The 19,396-nt window shown below is 37.9% G+C and overlaps 1 protein-coding gene across 1 annotated transcript; it reads left to right on the top strand.

Moving 5' to 3' along the window:
- The first annotated feature begins 5,784 nt into the window (after positions 1-5,784).
- Positions 5,785-19,190, top strand: LOC134856954 (uncharacterized). Its single transcript, XM_063873253.1, has 7 exons — positions 5,785-6,112; positions 16,171-16,182; positions 16,587-16,697; positions 16,885-16,925; positions 17,395-17,547; positions 17,849-18,456; positions 18,859-19,190. The coding sequence occupies exons 1-7, from the start codon at positions 5,785-5,787 to the stop codon at positions 19,085-19,087; spliced, it is 1,482 nt and encodes a 493-aa protein (XP_063729323.1). The 3' UTR covers positions 19,088-19,190.
- The last annotated feature ends 206 nt before the right edge of the window (positions 19,191-19,396 follow it).

The following is a 19,396-nucleotide window of genomic DNA, read 5'->3' as shown; positions in this document are numbered from 1 at the left end:
TTAGAAAAATTGACTATTTTATACGCAATGTTTAACTTTATTGGATTTCTTTTCTCACTTTTAAAAGGAATCTACAACACATGTGCTATACACACACAAGTAAACAGACAAGCAAGCGTAGCACGCATACTCTTTGCAGGATTTTTTGGAATCTTTTCTACATCTATAAACAAAATTCTTTTAGACGCACAAATAAAAGAATATAACACAAAAATAGCAACAAGACAGAACACATACGACGAAGAACATAACAATGTAGACACAACACCAACAGCACCACAGTTACCACCCCTACCACATAACCATCCATTATCCCTAGTCCCACGTAATTTTCGAAATTTAGCCATAACACATAAACAAAATTTTAGACCAACCATATCACAAAGTCCCATCCAACATATAATGCCACACCACTCACAAGATGAAAATACTTATGAACAAATTATAGAACAACCCCATACCACCGCTTTTCAGTCTCAAAATAATAATTTTTTTAGCCCACGATGAGCCGACAACTTGGATCCCTACACCGATCAAATTCCCATCCAACCAACCTCACCACTCCAATCCAAATAATACCACTTTTTGCTTTTCCGCCACCCGATTTCCCCACCAGTAATGTAACATCCGGCATGAATTCCGAGACTAATTCACACATCTCAGTTTTATACTCCATCTCACAACTCAATAACCCGAATATTGAAACCCCCGATGAATTTGCCGACTCTGAACCATCTCCATCAAATAATTTTCACACCAACTCCTCAAATTTTTCTCAACCCCCTTTTCAACCCATACTACCAAATAACCCTGACCCAACCAATTCTACACCCTCTTATGCTTCCCAAGTCACTCCAACATACTCCTCACTTCACTCAGACCAATCATCTCATTCTCCAGACACCCACCGAATCTCCCCAGAACTAGATAATTTCATTACTCTACAACAACAACCCTACCACCTTGACACCCCAACCATAAACCAAATCTCATCCACAATAGATTCATCCAACCCTCCTACCCCTACACCCTCTTCAATTTATACTGAATCATTAGCACCATCATCCACATCTACTGAATCTTCACTCAGCACTAATAGAGCTTACCGCACTTTTAAAAGAAAGTTCCCCAACCATCCTTTCCCGGCGAAACCAGGAACAGCCCGTGAATATATCAACCATCCAAAACACACTAACACAAAAGAATTTTTAGCTATCACCTTACCCTCATTTCCACAATACACCTTAAACACCCCTCACGACACTAATGAGACACGTAACTTTGTAGACGAACACGTTTTAATGCCTACCCTTCCTTGGACCTCATATTATCATTATACTAATCCCCTTTGCTTACCTTTATCTAACACTCACATCGATATAGAACGAAATAAGGACATGCTATATCGACTCACTACACCACTAACACCTAGACAATTTACTTACATTGGATATAAAAAATCACTAAAAACACACACTGCACCCCGAGCAAATGAATATACACTAGAATATTACGATCATAACATCATCAGAACTAACCAAGATCAATTCTTAGACGACGATCGCTTCGCTAACCCACAAATCACCGAGAAATTTTTCATTAAAACACCATATGTATTTACACTAAGTATCTTCGATCGCAAGTTTGACCACATTATTTCAGAAGCACTAACAGACACACAAGCCTACGAAAGTTTTAAAGAACGCTTCCAAATATTTTCACTAACCTTTCATTTCCTTGCACCACATGAAAGAGATTTGCACTGCTCACACGATATTATGTTGCGCACTAAACAAACAAACACATATACTTATTATCGTTTTATCCAAAATCACTTCGACCTACACATTCCCTCCAGACAACCACACCATCGTTTTCAATTCATCAATTCCAAATACACCTCACCATTCTTTCTTAACTTCACATATTGCATTAAAGATACTAACCTTCATGGTATTCTTCGAAATTATGATCCCATAACCCAAATGTATATTTTTTGTCCCATCACCAAGACCTTCAACGCAGAAGAATCCCGACCCTTCCTTATCCCACACGAGTTTGTACAACCTATAGAAATCCCCATTTTAGAATTCATCCATAACACTAAATTCAATCACAAATTATATAATCTAATCCAAAACACACCTTATGAATTTGCAGTTGGCACTGAAGAACTAACCACCATTAAAGCACTTCAATTGCTTTGGCCACTACTTCAAACTAAAAATATCATCCGCATTTTAGCTAAATTACTAACAACTTCAGATCTCATCCACGACATCTTCCCCCACGGTTTCTTCCCCGACGACTAACAGGTAAGTATGAATTATACATATTACTAACTAATTAAAATATTAGAAACTCACCATTCTTTATCCATGTTTTCTTTAGAATTTTAGCCTTCATCCAACGATCATCTGAAAAATTCACAAAAAAAAATAAAAAATAGCAAACTTCTTCAAAACTGTTTAAAACCCTATTAGATTTTTGCACCAACAATTAAATAAATATAATACCAATGCAGTAATTTAATTTATAAATTTTTCCCCCACAAGCAGTAAATCTAATAATGATGAAAATTTGTAACTTAATTTTCCCCAACAACTAGCAGTAAAATTGAAATTCTATGTAGTAAATTGATAAGAAGCAAATGCAGTACTAACCTTTTGATATTTCCATTCACTCGCACAAGAATTCTATCCAAACTCGCACAGCTCGCCCACGAAGAATTGTTTAAATAATGAATTTCAGTTTCAAGATTTCACAACTCAACAACTCTAACACACGATAACAAGTTTCAAACTTTCCTTTAACCCGGTTGGAAAGGAATTATATACTAAACAAAACTAACCAATGCAGCTTACTAAACACCACAACACATAGCATAACAGCATGACTAAGAAAAAGGAAACCAACGGTACCCAAACCGGATTAACCCAGTTTAAAACTGGATAATTTATTCTTTTGAAGACTATTATAAAGTCTAAGAAAAAAATAATAAAACACAAAAAAGTCGAAAGACAAACCCATACCACAAACAATTTGATTTTTGAAAAAAGGACACAACCAACAAAACATAAGAAAAACCACAACAAACCCAACATAAAACGTTGTCACATAACAGGACCTCTCACAAAAACCGCATGCAATCATACTCCCACTCCTGGCCTAACCCACCAGGAAGGACGTCCTGAGCATGCTCTATAGCCGGCCTAACCCACCGCGCTACATCCACGCTTTGTGACACACACTCCTATTTTTAATAAGAGCTACTCAAGGGTGAGTAACTCTTCAAAATAACTGAATTAAAACAAAAAGCTTTTGTGAAAACAACTAACTAAAATCATAATTAAAAAATATTAAACTAATAAAAGTTTTATAAAATGTAAATTACATTATGCAATACATAGATCAGAATACAACACCAAGGACGAACATCCAAAGACAAAACGACCCTACTACACTCGAGAAAGAATGGCCAACCACAATCAATATGCCGCCCACAATCACAACTCAAAGGATTTAGAGTACGACTTGACTTCGCAGAAAAGGACTTCATTGAACTAGACCAATGACCACCTCGATGTTCAAGTATACGTACAGATCCGAGTAACCAGGCATCCCCTCCACGCACAATCTCCACGCCATTCCAAGACAAGGTCAAACACAAAGAAGTTCTCATCAATGAAACAGAAAAACCTGACATAGCCAACCATTCTGAAATCAGATTTGAGTTTGTTGCGAAAACCCAGTCGTTGTCTTGAGAAGACACAACGATTGAATCTGGGACTTCTCTAATAAGAAAACCCAGAAGAAATAAGATGTTCGCCAAATACCAACGTCCATCATCCATCCTTTGAATTGCAGAAAGACTATTCTAAAAAACTCTGTAAAACCCGGATGGGTGGAACCTGATCTAAACTACATTTTATGATTGGATAAATTAGATATTTTACCAATGTAAAGTATTTAATATTAACCAATCATGATCCATCTGACTAACAATCCACTTATTTGTAAGTGCTGAAATTACTTGTAATTTCAGCACCAGAGAGATTTGAATTTAACTTAGAAATTAGTTGAACTCTCCCGAGTACTTCAGCAGCCGCAATAAACCAGTATACCCTAGATCTATTGAGCCTAGCAGAGACTAGTTAAACAACCTGAGACTAGATAGTATAAGAGTAAGATTAGGATCGGTATTAGACTAAGAAGTTGCACGAATCTATCCGGCCGAAAATAAGATAGCGTGACGAGCAGACGGTGTACCCTATCCGAAAAATTACTCTATGAGTTATACCCATCGGTCCTAACTCACTATTAACGCGTAAGCGGAGATTCAATCCATCTTAGAAATTGTTCCAAATTGGCTGAAAGAAGCTTATTTGCCATAATTGATTTGTTACAATGAGCGAAGTCTATTCTTTTGTACTTTATATGGCTTTATATGGGGGGGGGATGTTTTCATAGAAAATTTCAAGTTTTAGATTTTTTTTTTTTCATTTTATTTTTTCACATTTAACTTTTTTATTATTGCTCCATAAACCTTAAAAGGCAGTCGGAACTTTCAGGGCTTCGCCTTGATACGAGCAGTCTTGTTTATTCTGCTATCCAATGCTTAAAGGCCAGATGAATCATTGCTCAAGCCACCCCTGTTGTGCGTTAAATGATTTGAACTAAGAAATGAATAAGGGTCTGGGTTTCGATAGTTTCTGAAAAGCTAATTTATGTTTTAAGAGTTCAAGTCTCTCTGATATCGAAGTCAAAAGGGTCCTCTTGCGGATAAACTAGGGACTCGTTGTCTTTATTAGCACCAAAACCTAAACATGACACTCTCATTAGATGAAGCATCTTATTAGAGGAGTTCAATCAACCCATTTTTTCAATATACTTATCTCCTTTTTCAAAAAGGATAAAAAGGAGTGCAAGAAGCCTTTTGTATAGTAAGACAAATTTTTTTCTAAATTGGGGAATACGACAAGTATTTATCCTCATCCTTGCTCGACTTGAAAACAAACATCAAAATTTATGCGCGAATGGCTTACAGTACTAATTTAAACCATTTCATTTTGCTTCAACAAATGATTATTGCTTAAAAAGAATCAACCATTTTTTGTCTAAGTTTATGACGGTAATATCAAAGTTAAAAGTGCGAAATTGTCGAAAAAGCATTCCCACTGTTCCGATCTAAGAAAACTTTGCCAAGACCAAGCAAAATCGTGCAAGCTCTTGCAAGATATGCGAAACCCATGCAATATCTTGTCAAGATAATAATGTTACTTGGAAGCCTTACTATAATTTTTTGTTAAGAAAACCTGAACTATGCTCAAAAAGGGAGCTTTACTCACTGCCTTTGCTCGCGTGCGAGTCGTACAGCAAACCAGTTCATTATAGAGTTCCAAATTGGGTTTTTTGTATGCTTTTAGCTGGAAAAAAAGAATCTCGCTCGACATACTAAGCCATACAAAGCTTAGCTCAGGACCAGTCAGTGTCGGAATGGCAGAAACTGAATGACAATTAACTTGAAAAAAAATATATTTCATCAAAATAATAAAAACCAAAACCTTCCACTTTTTAAAAACAAAATCAAATTTTAATCTAGGACAAAATTTTTTAAAGGGCACCCTAACAGTTCAGTCAAAGTTACAGATCTTCTAAGCATGTCAACAGTCTACAAGTTTTGGCTTATTTTCTTGGAGTTGTGTCATTTTACGCAAATAATCAAATAAAAATACGTACTCAGTTTTCCAATCCCACCACGATTTTTCATACACTAATTAAAATATGCGCTTCAGAGAAGATTTCGACCCCTACAATGTCAGCAGACTCGGCTGGGAACCTTTCAACGTCGTCAACAATGCGTATCCCGGGGTTCCGAAAAAGAAGGTCGAGGCACCTCGGGAGCCAGTGAAGAACTTCAACTTCCAGATTGACCCTAAGTACCTCGATCTGCAAATGTACCATCAAGGACAGCTGAACTGGCTCAATGACCAGGCACTGGCCCACGTGATGAAGGAAGAACAAGCTCGGGAATTTGTGGACACTTCATGTGGTGACCTCAAGAGTTCAATTGATGAACTAGAAAGGTGGCTGAAAAAAATCGACCAAGAAGGTATATACGAGCAGTCTCGTTTTTCCAACTTTTGAAGAGGTATATGCACAAAAAAATCGACCAAAAAGGTATATGCACGTTTCTACAGAAAAAAAAACGGCTAAACAGCCAAAACGACAACGTTTCTGACAATCTATTTTACAAAACATTTATTTGATAAATTAGAAACCACGACAGCTCTTTGATTAGCCGGGGTAGGGGGAAGGGCGTACTAATTTCGCTACTACTTGTGAATATGTAATGTTCATTTGATTTATTTAATTTTTAATGTTCTTCAAAATTGTATGTTTCTTCGCTTCAAAGAGCGGTCAATCAAATGCACGAAGCAATTGAAGCGAGGGAGCTCAAACTTCAGTTTGAAAAAAATGTCGACTTTCAGTTGGCTCATTATGAAAAAGACTAACAGTTCACTTCAGAAAGAATCGATGTGAAGCTTCAGAAAGAAAACGACTGAAATTGTGATCAAGATATATTTTGACTCGATAGTGGAAAAACGCATGGCTTAGTGAATAGAAAAACGAAAAAAAAGCAACCATATGAAGGAAAACTTAGTTTTTTTTTCACTTCGGAAAAATGCATCACAGCAAAATTTGGATTAAAAGTATATTGGTTAGCTCTCTTTCTCGAATTACGTCTAGTTTTGACGATTACGGTTTCAAAAGAAACACTGTTGTGATTTGTTTTTAGTATGGTATAATGACCTTCGGTATTTTAATTAATACCAGTTTAGTTACGACCATCGGTCGATATGAACGGAAGTTCAGTTGTCCTTTTTAACGATCTTAATTCAACTACTTCCTTTTAACGTTTTAACATTTGAGCTTATGTACATACATTGTACATATAGAACTATAGAATTAGAATAGTTTATTATGGCGCAGTCAGCAGGATTCGAACGTGCGTGGAATTCCCCCCTTTTGGCCTAATCAAACTCTAGAGCCACCGCATGCCTGGACCCAATGGAGCGACCAATTCCAATTGGCGATCATTGCGAAAGAAAATCTGGATTTCGAGAGCCTACATGGACCAGAGATACCGGAGACGCAAATTCCAATTTTGGAACAAGCAACAGGCAGCGAGTCGGACGCGGAAAAAGCCAACAGAGAGAGCAGGAACAAAAGCACAATGAAACAGTACGAATCCGCAGAAGAGAAATGGATCAACGAAGAGAAGAGGAAATTTAATGGAATGAGACGAACGGAGGCGGACAAGAAACTGCGATCAATTTATTTCTAGCCCTAGGGAGTGAAGGAAAAAGAGTTTTTACACAAAAGAACCCGAGAGTCAAGATTCTAGCAATATCGTTCTCTGAGTTCTGGACTCTACTAGACGCAGCATTTAACAAACCGCCCAATATTACGTTCGAAAGATATAAACTACTAAATTGAAAGCAAAAAGATCGTGAATCGTACGAACAATTCTGGGGAGCACTGACGGACCTAGCCAGCACGTGCAACATCAAGGAATCCGACGAGGCGGAATGGATAAGGGATATCTTCATTTGCAATATGAAGAACACAGACACCCAGAGGACTTTTAGCTATCATAAGCCCGTCGGAAGCACTTAACCAAGCCCTAATCGACGAAAAGGGATATTTTAACCACCAGAAACTGACAAATATGTCACGGTCATCGACCAACGGGACAACTTTTAAATCTTTTAGTAACCACAATCATATCAAAAAGGAACCAAGCTTAAACATCGAAAGGAGTAACTCGTGCATGAAATGCGGAAATACATTTACGAAAGGGCACTTAAACGTTTGCCCAGCGAAAGACATAACCTGTAAAAACTGTAATTATAAGGGACACTTCGTCAAATTATGTAAATCACGCAATAAGAGACCAACTGTAAATAATGTATCAGATAATTACGTAAATACTGAGAATTGTACATACACACCTCCGGAAAACTCGTGGATGGAAGAAAAAGAATCGTGCGACGTGATATATGCGTGGAATGAGTACGGACAGAGCGACGATGACGATTTCTCGGTGTTGAGCGTCAGAACTATTTACGACAATATTGGTCTCGAAACAAAGAAACTCCTGAACCTAGGCATCGGCTGGGACATGATTGTAAATATGAACATACCTGTAGATTCAGCAAGCCCTGTAAGTTTTTTTAAAACAGAATGTACTACACGAAATTAAACTAAGATACCCGAACCTCAAGATACACACAGTGGAGAAAAGAATAAAAGACCTATACTGCGGATTCACCAATGAAAAATAATTGTCAGAACACAGTCCAATGGGTGGATCAGCGAAGAAACCCCATTCTTCATAACCGGCGGACACGAGCAAAACATATTGGGGAACGACAATTTACCTAAACTGGGCATAGAAATAACGCAGAGGAAATGCCCCCAACCAATCTGCATGGTCAATCAACCCACACTCGAGAGTGAGTACAAAAACTTACATTCTTTATCAGTCAAAATTTTTAACGAGTTTAAAAACTTATTCACTAGAGTGGGGAAAATACCTAACGATCGGAAGGTAACCCATTTTCACACACCTTTTAAACCAATACAGTCCAAAGGGAGAAGAGTACCACTCCACTTACTCGCGGGAGTGAACGAAGAGTTAAAAAGAATGGAAAAAGAAGGTCACATAATAAAATTAGAGAAATGCGACGAAGATTGTTTCATCAGCCCAATTGTAATCACTCGGAAAAAGGATACTTCAATAAAACTGGCACTTGATTCTAAGCTTTTAAATGATCAAATTTTTAAAAATAAGTATCAAACGCCGAATATTCATGAACTGATTGATAACGTGGCGCTCCAAATTTCAGAAAAACCCAACGGGCGAGTGTGGTTTAGTAATTTAGACCTGAAAAACGCCTATAGCCAACTTAAACTATGCGATCAAACAAGTAAACAGTGCAATTTTAGCATAGTAGGTGGCAAAACGACAGGAACGTATCGGTTTCTAACGGGATTTTACGGATTAGGAGACATGCCCAATGAATTCCAACGGGTCATGGACTCAATGTTGAAAAATATCCCGTTTACAAATTGTTACATAGACGACATCCTGGTAGCCTCGCGTGGATCCCTGGAAGAACACAAATCAATAGTGTACAAAATTTTATCAATATTAGATAAGAACAACATGGCAGTGAAATGGGGGAAATGCGCATTTTTTAAATCTGACATCGAATGGCTTGGCTTCAAGATCTCAGGCAATGGAGTACGACCGTTGGTTGGTAAAGAATATCTGAACTTCGCTCATTTTTCGGCTCAACAAACCAATATGTAAAATTCGTCCCTAATTTATCCACGTTAAGCTCTCCTCTTCGACCTCTTCTAAGCAAAAAATCGTTATACAAATGGGATACCAGCCATTCAATAGCGTTTGAGAAGTTGAAAACGGAAATTGTAAATATTGCAGTAAACAGCCATTTTGATATAAAAGAGAAGACAAGACTAAAAACGGACGCTTCACATAGCGGACTAGGGGCTACCCTAGAACAATTACAGGACGACCAGTGAAAAACAATCGCGTTTGCACCCAGATTTTTAAACAACCATGAAATGAAATATTCTACCAACGAATTAGAGTTGCTGGGAGTCGTATGGGCTACAGAACAATTCAGAAACTACCTGTACGGAACAGAATTCCAAATAGTAACTGATCACAAAGCGTTACTATCAGCACTTTCGGCAAATCATGGAAACAAAACGATGCATAGCCGATTGACCCGCTGGGTAAACAGACTCTTACCTTTCAATTTTAAAAATTCACATTTACCAGGAAAGGACATGGGCTTTACGGCCTTTTATCTAGACTTCCTTCGGGCAAAGCCCTTCCAATTTCCCATTATGACGACGAATTTGTAGTCGCTCCAATCGACAGAATTCAGAACATTTTATCGACTAATCAAGATTCTAAATTACTTACTTTAGATTCTGTAGATAGACCAGCGGTCGCTGTAAATACTAATTCACGAGTTAATACAATCCCATCGGGAAACGAAAATTCAAGCGACGTGATTAGTCAGAATCAGTTGAATAGCTCTTTAGCTTTACTCAATCTCAAGATTATTGCTGCTATCATATCTTGTATCGCTCAGTCGATAAAAATTTGCCACAATAATCACTCTCGGACAGAAAATTGTACTACAATTTGCCAACCAGTCGATAATTCCAAATTTAATTTTAAAAGTATTACCTTTTCGGACAAAGTCCTTTTACATTTCTTACTACCAAACAGACACTTCATACCATCCAACAAAAAAAACCAGAACTCCCAATGGACAAAGTGAACGAACCCCTTTTGATTATCCCCGAAGAACATAATATCGCCCTCAAATTCAGAGACGACAGACTTCCACCCGACCACGCAGACCTCTTAAGAAGATATAAGGCCGACCTGAATTTACCGAATTCCCCAATTCGCCTGGAAAACCACTGTTCGAAGAAATTGCTTCAGATCATGACTAGAGAAGACAAGGTGCTGTGGGATCTGATAGAGACGATAAAGAGGAACCGACCTATGGACATACTCGGGACTTACATGAAGAACTACACCAAAGACTTACACGTGAAGGATGAGCTAGTCTTTTTAGACAATAAACTAGTCGTCCCAGCTACCATCAGGGGAACTTTTAATTCAATGCTACACGAGACCCACCCAGGACAGTTTGGGATGAAATCCCTCGCCGAATATTTGTGGTGGCCACATATTTACCGGGAAATTTATCATCACGGGAGAACATGTACCCAATGTCTAAAAGCGGGTAAGAACATTAAAGTGTTTCTAGGCACCCATAATATTTCGAAACTTCCGACGTTGACATTCGCGAACGAAGAAATTAATTTGGATTTTTCGGGACAGTTGGATGCTAGCTGGGGTAACAACAAATTTATTCTTCTTTGAATTGACCGTTACACTAAGTTTCCTTTGGCCATGATCATCAATACCACCTCTACAAGAAACGTAATTTCTCTTCTAAACGATTACTGTCACCTTCACGGATTCCCAAGAAAAATTAGAGTCGACCATGGGTCATGCTTCCTTTCACATGATTTCAAAAACTTCTGCGATAAATTTAATATAGAAATCATTTACTGCACTGTCGGAGACCACAGATCCAACGGGCTAGTGGAAAGACTAGTGTACACAATTAAATCGAAATTACTGGCAATGTCATTCGAAGTACCCAAGCCATCTCTAAACGATTCGATCGAGAAAATCATCTGGAATCTGAGAATCTCAAAACAAACGGCGATCGGCTGTACTCCATTTGAAAAGCATTTTAATAAAGTAGCGAACACTAGGTGGAAAAATCTGATGTCCAATATTGACCAATTAGATAAAGGGAAGGCTATATTGTCCAAAGAGCGGGCCACTAACTGGGAACTACACGACGGGGCAGGAGATGGCTATTTGGACGAGGAAAAGGACAGCACGTCGGACCCAGAAGAAAAAATGCCATTAGCTAGGACTTTAAGCCTACACACAACCCCGGACGTCACTATCCGAACTTCAGATCCACTGGGAAAAAGAAAAGCAGTAATGGGAGGTAACTTATATAGAAAGTTGACTAACAGGAAAAATTGGGACCCTTATTTTAATCTGGTTAAGAAGGATATCATCGATTCTTCAGAGCACACAGTTACCCTCGACAACGATCACGTTTTGCGTAAATCGGATCTGGCTATAAAAGGAAAAATACTCCCAGGGCCCAAAAAGATAATAGTGAATCAGACACCCACTGGGCATAATATTCATACTCATTCGAGTTTAGCTGGGAAAAGGAAACTTTCTCCACCGAAGAAAGCTGGATCGACAACAGCCGGCCACTCGATACAAGGCACCCCGAGAACGGAGAACACCAGAGCAGGGACTAGCGTAACGACCGCGAGCTCGGCCACTCAAGACTCTCCAAGATTTTCTTCAGGTTCATCTTCCTTAAATCTAGATTCGTGGGACGGGATAATCGAGGATTACTTTGACGATGTGACCAATAATAACGTACCTCAAAACCCCCATACCGAGTCTAATCAGGGATGAAGTATTACAGGTCATGTCGAATCCCCACTATTGAGCTCAGAAAGGACAGTGAACAACGACCCGCGGGAAATTGTGGTCATACACGACGCGAATACTACTGAAGGATCACAGGACAACCCAATTACGGTAGACAGTATTCCGGAACAGACGACCAGCGTGACTCCAAAGACCCGAAACTCTAGACCACGCAGATATGTGGGCCCCCCTAAGTTTTACGGAAATCGGAGATTTATAGACGTGGTGCAAGAAAAAGACGACCTAGGGGTGTCAACTACCGTATTCTCTCAGGTACCGGAATCCCACAGTTCTATTTTCGCGGTCAACTCTCCTTTTGACCTTTTGACTCCATTAGCGGAGGCGCCTTCCAGACAGATCCTAGTAGCAGAAACTACGTTGTCCTGGTCTTCAAGGAACTCCCTCCCGACGGTCACACTTGCAACTTCTACCACGAAGACTCACCTCCACGAGAATTCTTTGGACTCAATTTTAACTTACCCGACCTCAAAGGACCCCACATTAGAGATGGACAACTATAGCGAGATCTCATCAACTATAGATTCGGAAGTGAGAGCTAAATTGGATGAGTTTGAGGACCAATTCTTGTAATCAACATATCAATTCAAACTTAACAAAACAATTCTGTAATCCATATTTTACCGCCGGAGTTTTTAATTTTACCTGTAGATACAATTGTACATGTAAATGTACATGTTGTGGATTAGTTTTATTTAGTTAGTTGCCGTATTCTGTAAATTTCGTAATTCTGTATAGCCACCCTGTACATTGCTACATTCTCTTTCAATTGTGGATTTTATTTTGCTGCTGTATATTTACCCTCTGGGTGCAGTTTGTAAAATTCTTTCATTTTCGGAGGGGAAAAAGGGTGTATATAGAGTTATATAGTTAGTTTGCAGTTTCATTTTTTTCCCGGTGGGAAATGTTGTGATTTGTTTTTAGTATGGTATAATGACCTTCGGTATTTTAATTAATCCCAGTTTAGTTACGACCATCGGTCGATATGAACGGAAGTTCAGTTGTCCTTTTTATCGATCTTAATTCAACTACTTCCTTTTAACGTTTTAACATTTAAGCTTATGTACATACATTGTTCATATAGAACCATAGAATTAGAATAGTTTATTAAACACGCCCAATGAATGATCCAATTGAGATTTGCCATGTCTGTGAAATAGTTTTATCTTCTACAATTCTTTCATTTAAGTGTTGTTTCAATGCTTGACCAATTTCTGTTTTAAGAGTTCTTCAAGTATACATTTCAACTGATTCTAGAAGTTAGTCAAATATTTCCATTGAAATTTTTTAGCAGTCGAATTGCCCGAAAATATTGATCCAAAAATAAAATCAAAGTTATGCAAAAACAATGACGAAGATGGAAATCTTACCCGCACCGGAGTTCCATGGATAATAATCGATTATAATGGAAAACTGTTGTCTAAAATTTTGTCATTATAGTCCATTATTGTGGCAAATTTAGACCACGAAATCGATTATATTGTCATTATAATCGATTATTTTCGTACAAACGCGATCCATTAAAATCCGTTATAATGGATTATAACGGATTATAATCCATACATTTTTTGCAAAATCTTTTGCAAAATCATTCGCAAAACTTGCAACATTTCTGCGTTACTCATGGCCTACTCGCAATCTTAATCTTAACCTACTTGAATTAACCACCCCCCCGCCCACACTTTACCCCCCATCCGTCCGTATTTGCCCAAACCCCTCGCCCAATAAACCGTGGGAGGGGTTTAAACTAAAATTGCGGGGGGGGGGGGGGTGGGTAAATTGAGGAGGGGTAAACTGTGGGGGCGGTAAACGGGGGGGGGGTGTAAATCATAAACCCCCCTACCCCAAAGTCTACCAATAAATTACCCCCATAAAGGGTGGCGAATGGCGGTTGTAGTAAACAGGGAGGTGGGGGTAATGTGGGGGTGGGGAGGGGGTTAAACGGGGGTGTAAACAGGGAGGAAAACGCGGGGGGGGGGGGGTTAAACAAAGGGGGGTGTAAACAGGGAGGAAAACGGGGCGGGTGAGGGGGTTAAACAGTAGTGGGGTGGGGGGGAGGGGTAAACGAGATATATAAGACAAAAATTATAAAAATTGTGAAAAGAGAAATGTAACATTTTATGAAACCTAATACGTAGCATCTCCACTAAACAGAAAACGCGATAACTTTGAAAAAAATGTAAATTTCATGACTAATTTATTGAAAAAATCCATTAAAATTGATTATAATCGATTATAATGGATTATAATGATATAAAAAAACAATGGATTATAATCCATTTTTGATGGATTACAATCAATTATTTTTGTAATTTTATAGATACTGACTATAAAATGACAATATAATCAATTATTATCCATGGAACTCCAGTGCGGGTATGGTCTGATTATTTTTGTAGCCTACAAAATAAGGTTACTTGGCGGGGAGCGGTTGCGGGATGTTTTATGTAAATGAAAAACTAAAATTATCCTCTAAATGAACATGCCAAATGACACACATGTGAATAGGCCGATCTCAGTGTTTATAGACTGAAATTTGGAGAAGATAACTCAGCAGTAGCATAGCAGACTTAGGGAGAGGCGGACGCTCCCTTTCAGGGATTCGAACCCCTGCCAACCCAAAGGGTCCCCTCAGTACTTTCTAAGGAACCCGTTTTTGGCTGACCGACCCTAAGATTTTTCTACAGCAGCCTTCGGCGCCAACTTATACTAATTTTTAGTTGCAGCGTGCGCAAAAAAAGGTGTTTTTTTGTTGAAACTTTCCAAAAAGTACCCAAAAACGCCCTTTCTGACCTGTGTTTTTCAAAATATTGCCTGCGGTGCAAACATTTACGTTCAATTACGGTCTGCTAGTATTCTGGGAGAGCTCGGAAAACTCAATTTGGTTGACCTAAAATTATCGACAAAGTTTTCAAAAATTGTTTCCAAATCTAGATCCGCCCCTGTTTCCAAATCAAACTTTATTGGAATAAACAGGTGGAAAATACACTAGGACTAGAATCCAAAATCCACACATTGTCTGGAAAAATTATTAATCGTTTTGGTTATTTTTTTTGTGTATAGGTGATTTAGAACAATGTAAATGCTCAGCTACTTTGTAATTTTGTAGTAAATAAGACTCGTTGCAGTTTTTGTATCAATTATAATTTAGAAAATGATTTAAGAAAGAGATTTTATAGAATTAGTTTTTTTGCTGGTAAGTAGAAATTTTGTCAACATATGCCTTAATCGTTGAACCGTTTATTACGTATAACCAAGAGATTTAAAAAAAAACAATTCAAATTTTTTGTTTCGGATATTTTAGCTCAAAATGCACCATCTAAAGTTTTTACATGCATAAAACTGAAAAAAATCCAATATTGAATTTTATCTGTTATTACGGTTTAGAAACACATTCAAAATTTTTGGCTATGTTTTAGAGGTTTGGAAAAACGTTGCTGTCTTGCCACTTTTCCTATCAGAAATTTGTAAGATAGCGTAAATTTCCTTCAAAAATTATAAAAAGTTCTAAGACTTAGAGAATTTTTTTATAGGATGGTCAATCCGAGGTCAAAACAACATGGAGAGTAAGTTGCTCTGCATCTTTTGATCTAATCATTGATTTGGCAATTTAGCGGAATAAAATAGTAATTTGAAAATAAGAGTTTTTTCAAATTGGGAAACTGCTTGAAAAACTTGAATTCGTCTTCTGTTTTTCGGAAAGAGTTTTGCAAAAAACTGCTGATAAAATGTTCATTGTTCCTTGTGTAACAGCAAAGCTGCATATTTGGTTGGGCATAAAGGGGTTTGCGAATTCGACATTCATTACAGAAAACCTTGAATCACGATAAAGCACTGGTTCCCTATGAAAGATTCCTGACTCTACATGATATAAAACTTTGAAGGCTTGTTATTTTCTGACTACAAGAACTTTTTGGCCGTACAAATTTATTTTTTTGTTCTCCAGCTACTTTCACTATGTCACATTGATTTTTAATTCAGACTTTAATTCATGTTTTCAGGACTTGGTCTGAGTGAGTTAAATTTCTGAAGTTCCTTCAATGGAGTTTGTTAGTATCTGATACTTTAAAATTACTGATGTTTTTCTTATGCATTTCTGAACTGTCGAGATTTTTTTTATTTGCTTGTGAGTAGCTGTATCCTAGTTTCTATCATCTCCTTGTAAACTAGAAATCTTTTGAAAGTTTCATTTATAAGCTGCTGCTGCTGCTGCTGCTGCTGCTGCTGCTGCTAATAGTTTTTATGGCAGCAGGTAAGTTTTTCATCTATAATCAAATAATAAAATTTTCTATTTTATAGCTTTTATATTCTTGAAAAGTTCTCTTTTTGATATGCAAAAGTTTCTCGGAAACTTTTCTGGTTTCTTTTTCTTCACTTTTTCTTGTAATTGAGAACTGAGTTTGATTTGAAATTCTAGGAAATGAGTGGAAGTCGCGATTTGAGAATCAGCAGGAACACAACAACATCACAGGCCTCGAGATCCTCAGACTCACGGATACCATTGAAAATGTCAGAAGTCAAATCGCAAGTGAGTTCCTATCAACTACCATTAAATAAGTCAATTATCTCAAATAAGCTAACGAGGATTATAGAAAACTGAAGGTACAAGTTTAAAAACAAGCAACCATTTTCAGGTCTGATTCTTAAATTCAGCGAGATTAGTACAAAATGTGAATTAATATTGATTTTTTTTACTCCTTTTAAACCTATTTCAGACAATGAGCCACCTTTAAAGAAGTTCGACGAATTATCCGACGTAAGTTAATTGCTTACTGCTTTCATATAGAAAATTACTACATTAACTCATTAAAAGGAAATACTTTTTTCCATCGATTTTTTTAATAAGCGATACGGTGGCTTTTTTAAAAAAAATATTAAGATTACCATTTTTTGGTTGAAAGTTTTCTCGAAAGTCTACAAAAAGTCATTTTTCTGGCTCTTTTTCAGTCTCCTCTCTTTCGTAGATTCACCCCATAGAATAGTCTAAAAAATTTTCACACGGTAATATACGCGTTGGAAATGTTGAATCGCTTAGTTCACTTGTTCACGCTGACATTTTCTTTCTACAGTTCAGAGCATCAAAAATCACTCTAGAAATTTCTTTAGAATAAATCACTAGGGGAACTGGAAGGCGCCGTTTTTTTAACTCAAATTTTCTACAATTCGCACCATAATCATGTAGAGACTCTTTGCTTAATCAGAATTGATCTACTTTCGTGGCTTAGGCGCGTTGGAAGAAGATGTTGAGTCAGCAGGAGAAGACGTATGCGAAGTTGGCGGAAGAGCTGCAGGAGACGGAGTGGCGGTTAGAGCAGGAGGCCAAGGCTTACTTCAAGGTCAACAGAGTCCGCAACGACTACAACCAGGAACTCAATGTAGTAAGTACTAAATAGACCCCTTTCCTATCAGAAAAAAAAACGATTCCAAATAACCGCTTGGTAAAAGTTATACCTGATCAAACTCATAAGTGAAGAGAATGAATAATTTTGTCGATTCAGCAAAATATTCATTCAAAAACAAGAGCAGATATCGTTATATGCTCAGCTGCAAAAGGAAGAATCATTAAACAGTTTTTGCACACCAACAGGCTTCAAAATGATTCAAAAACAGTTTTAGATTGGTATGACCATAAATGATGATAAACAGTCATTAAATTAAAACGTTCAAAACTTTGTTTAGCTGAACCATTACGAAGCGAAGGAACTGCATCAAGTCAGTAACGAAAGTAATAAAAAACAAGAAAGTTGGCGCGAAAAAAGAGCGAATCCGCCAAAACGACGGGAAATATTAGAAGAGTTTGGGCGACCGAGACCAAAACTGTCCGATGAATCGGATTTTGACGCGCGTAGCATTGCGAGCACGAGATTTACTAGATCTAGAGGACGATTCACAGCTCGTGATTCAGGCCTCGGCAGCGCGAGTCGTTCGACCACTCGGCGATACGACAGCGACGGATATTCGGATCGAGGCGACTCCCTTGAGCGATCGTCAGTAGGAGGAAATTCAAGCGCCAATCGGATAGTCGGGAACCGAGTAGCAATTGGCCGAAAAGCCGAGGACCCTGTCGATGCTCTTTTTGCGTCTTCGCAAACTGGACTCCCCGCGGGCTACGGGTATCCCCAAAAATCAAGAGGTCCACCAGAAATGAGGGGTAAAAAAGACAGCTTGGAGGGCATTTCTAGAGCTAACACGCGTAAATCAGCCCTGAAAACGGACAGAAGTTCAATTAGCCGGTTTAGCGAGAGAAATAAAGTCAGTTTTGCAGACAGCCGAAAAACTTCTCCAGGGTACGACACTTTTTTTACTATCACGGCTATCTTGCTAGGCGATAAACGGTTACTTTTTAGGAATATGTTCGTGCAAGATATAGCCCTCAGCAACGTTCCCTCAACTTTCGTTGCAATAACTAACTAACCTTCTATTTTACAACATCCATTTTAGAGACCAGCCAACTTTAGGGACCAATTCTTAGAGACGGAGTAAAGAGCAGGCTTTTAAGCCATTTGTTGTTTTTTGGGTATAACTAAAAAAGCTTTATGACTCATCGAAAAGTTCTTCACACTTGTAACTATATGGATGTTTTCAAAAAATTGCCAGCAATGGGGTCATTTTTTGGTTTGATGATTACAGAACATTTCTATTTAGTGTTTTATGATAAAGCTGAAAATTTACATCAAAGTTTGTTTCAGTTTTGATGTTCAAAGTATGAAATCGAATCGTCAGTTACCACCCTTGGACCCTCCTACTGGTGGTAGAAAGAGCACCACTAGTTCGATGATGGGGGGCGCCAAAACAAACAGGTCTTCTCAACAGGGGGGTAGGTTCCCCCCAAATAACAATGGAGTGAGTTTGAACCCAAATCAACAGAATGAGATTAACAAACTGCTTCAGAAGCCGACTAAATGGCGAGATCATTGACAGAAATGATGATGAATATGATAAATAAAATAGTATTTTATGTTGTAGTAAAGCGGTAGCCCCGTTCGAAAATTATATGGACATTTTTTGTTTTGTTTTTAAATCTTTCACTCTTCGCAAAGTGTATAAACTATTTTCAATTTGTGCGAAAATCCACAGATAGGATTAAATCTCAAAATTTTGTTTAAAAAAATCAGGCTGCAAAATTTTTACCCCATAAAAGTTTTCTGACATGCATTTAGAGTGTTTTACACAAACTATCTCAATTCTCAAAACTGATTTTTTTATCCTCTCAGGAAGACTAACCTC

Source organism: Symsagittifera roscoffensis, chromosome 1, assembly GCF_963678635.1.
Source record: "Symsagittifera roscoffensis chromosome 1, txSymRosc1.1, whole genome shotgun sequence".
NCBI classification, from domain to species: domain Eukaryota; kingdom Metazoa; phylum Xenacoelomorpha; order Acoela; family Convolutidae; genus Symsagittifera; species Symsagittifera roscoffensis.
This window is presented reverse-complemented; position numbering and strand designations above follow the sequence as displayed.

Bases quoted from the DNA above. Each gene is read 5' to 3' on its own strand.
- LOC134856954 (XM_063873253.1), top strand. From the start codon at position 5,785: ATGCGCTTCAGAGAAGATTTCGACCCCTACAATGTCAGCAGACTCGGC. The intron at 16,698-16,884 runs GTGAGTTCCTAT...AACCTATTTCAG, and splicing joins TGTCAGAAGTCAAATCGCAA to ACAATGAGCCACCTTTAAAG. The intron at 17,548-17,848 runs GTAAGTACTAAA...AACTTTGTTTAG, and splicing joins ACAACCAGGAACTCAATGTA to CTGAACCATTACGAAGCGAA.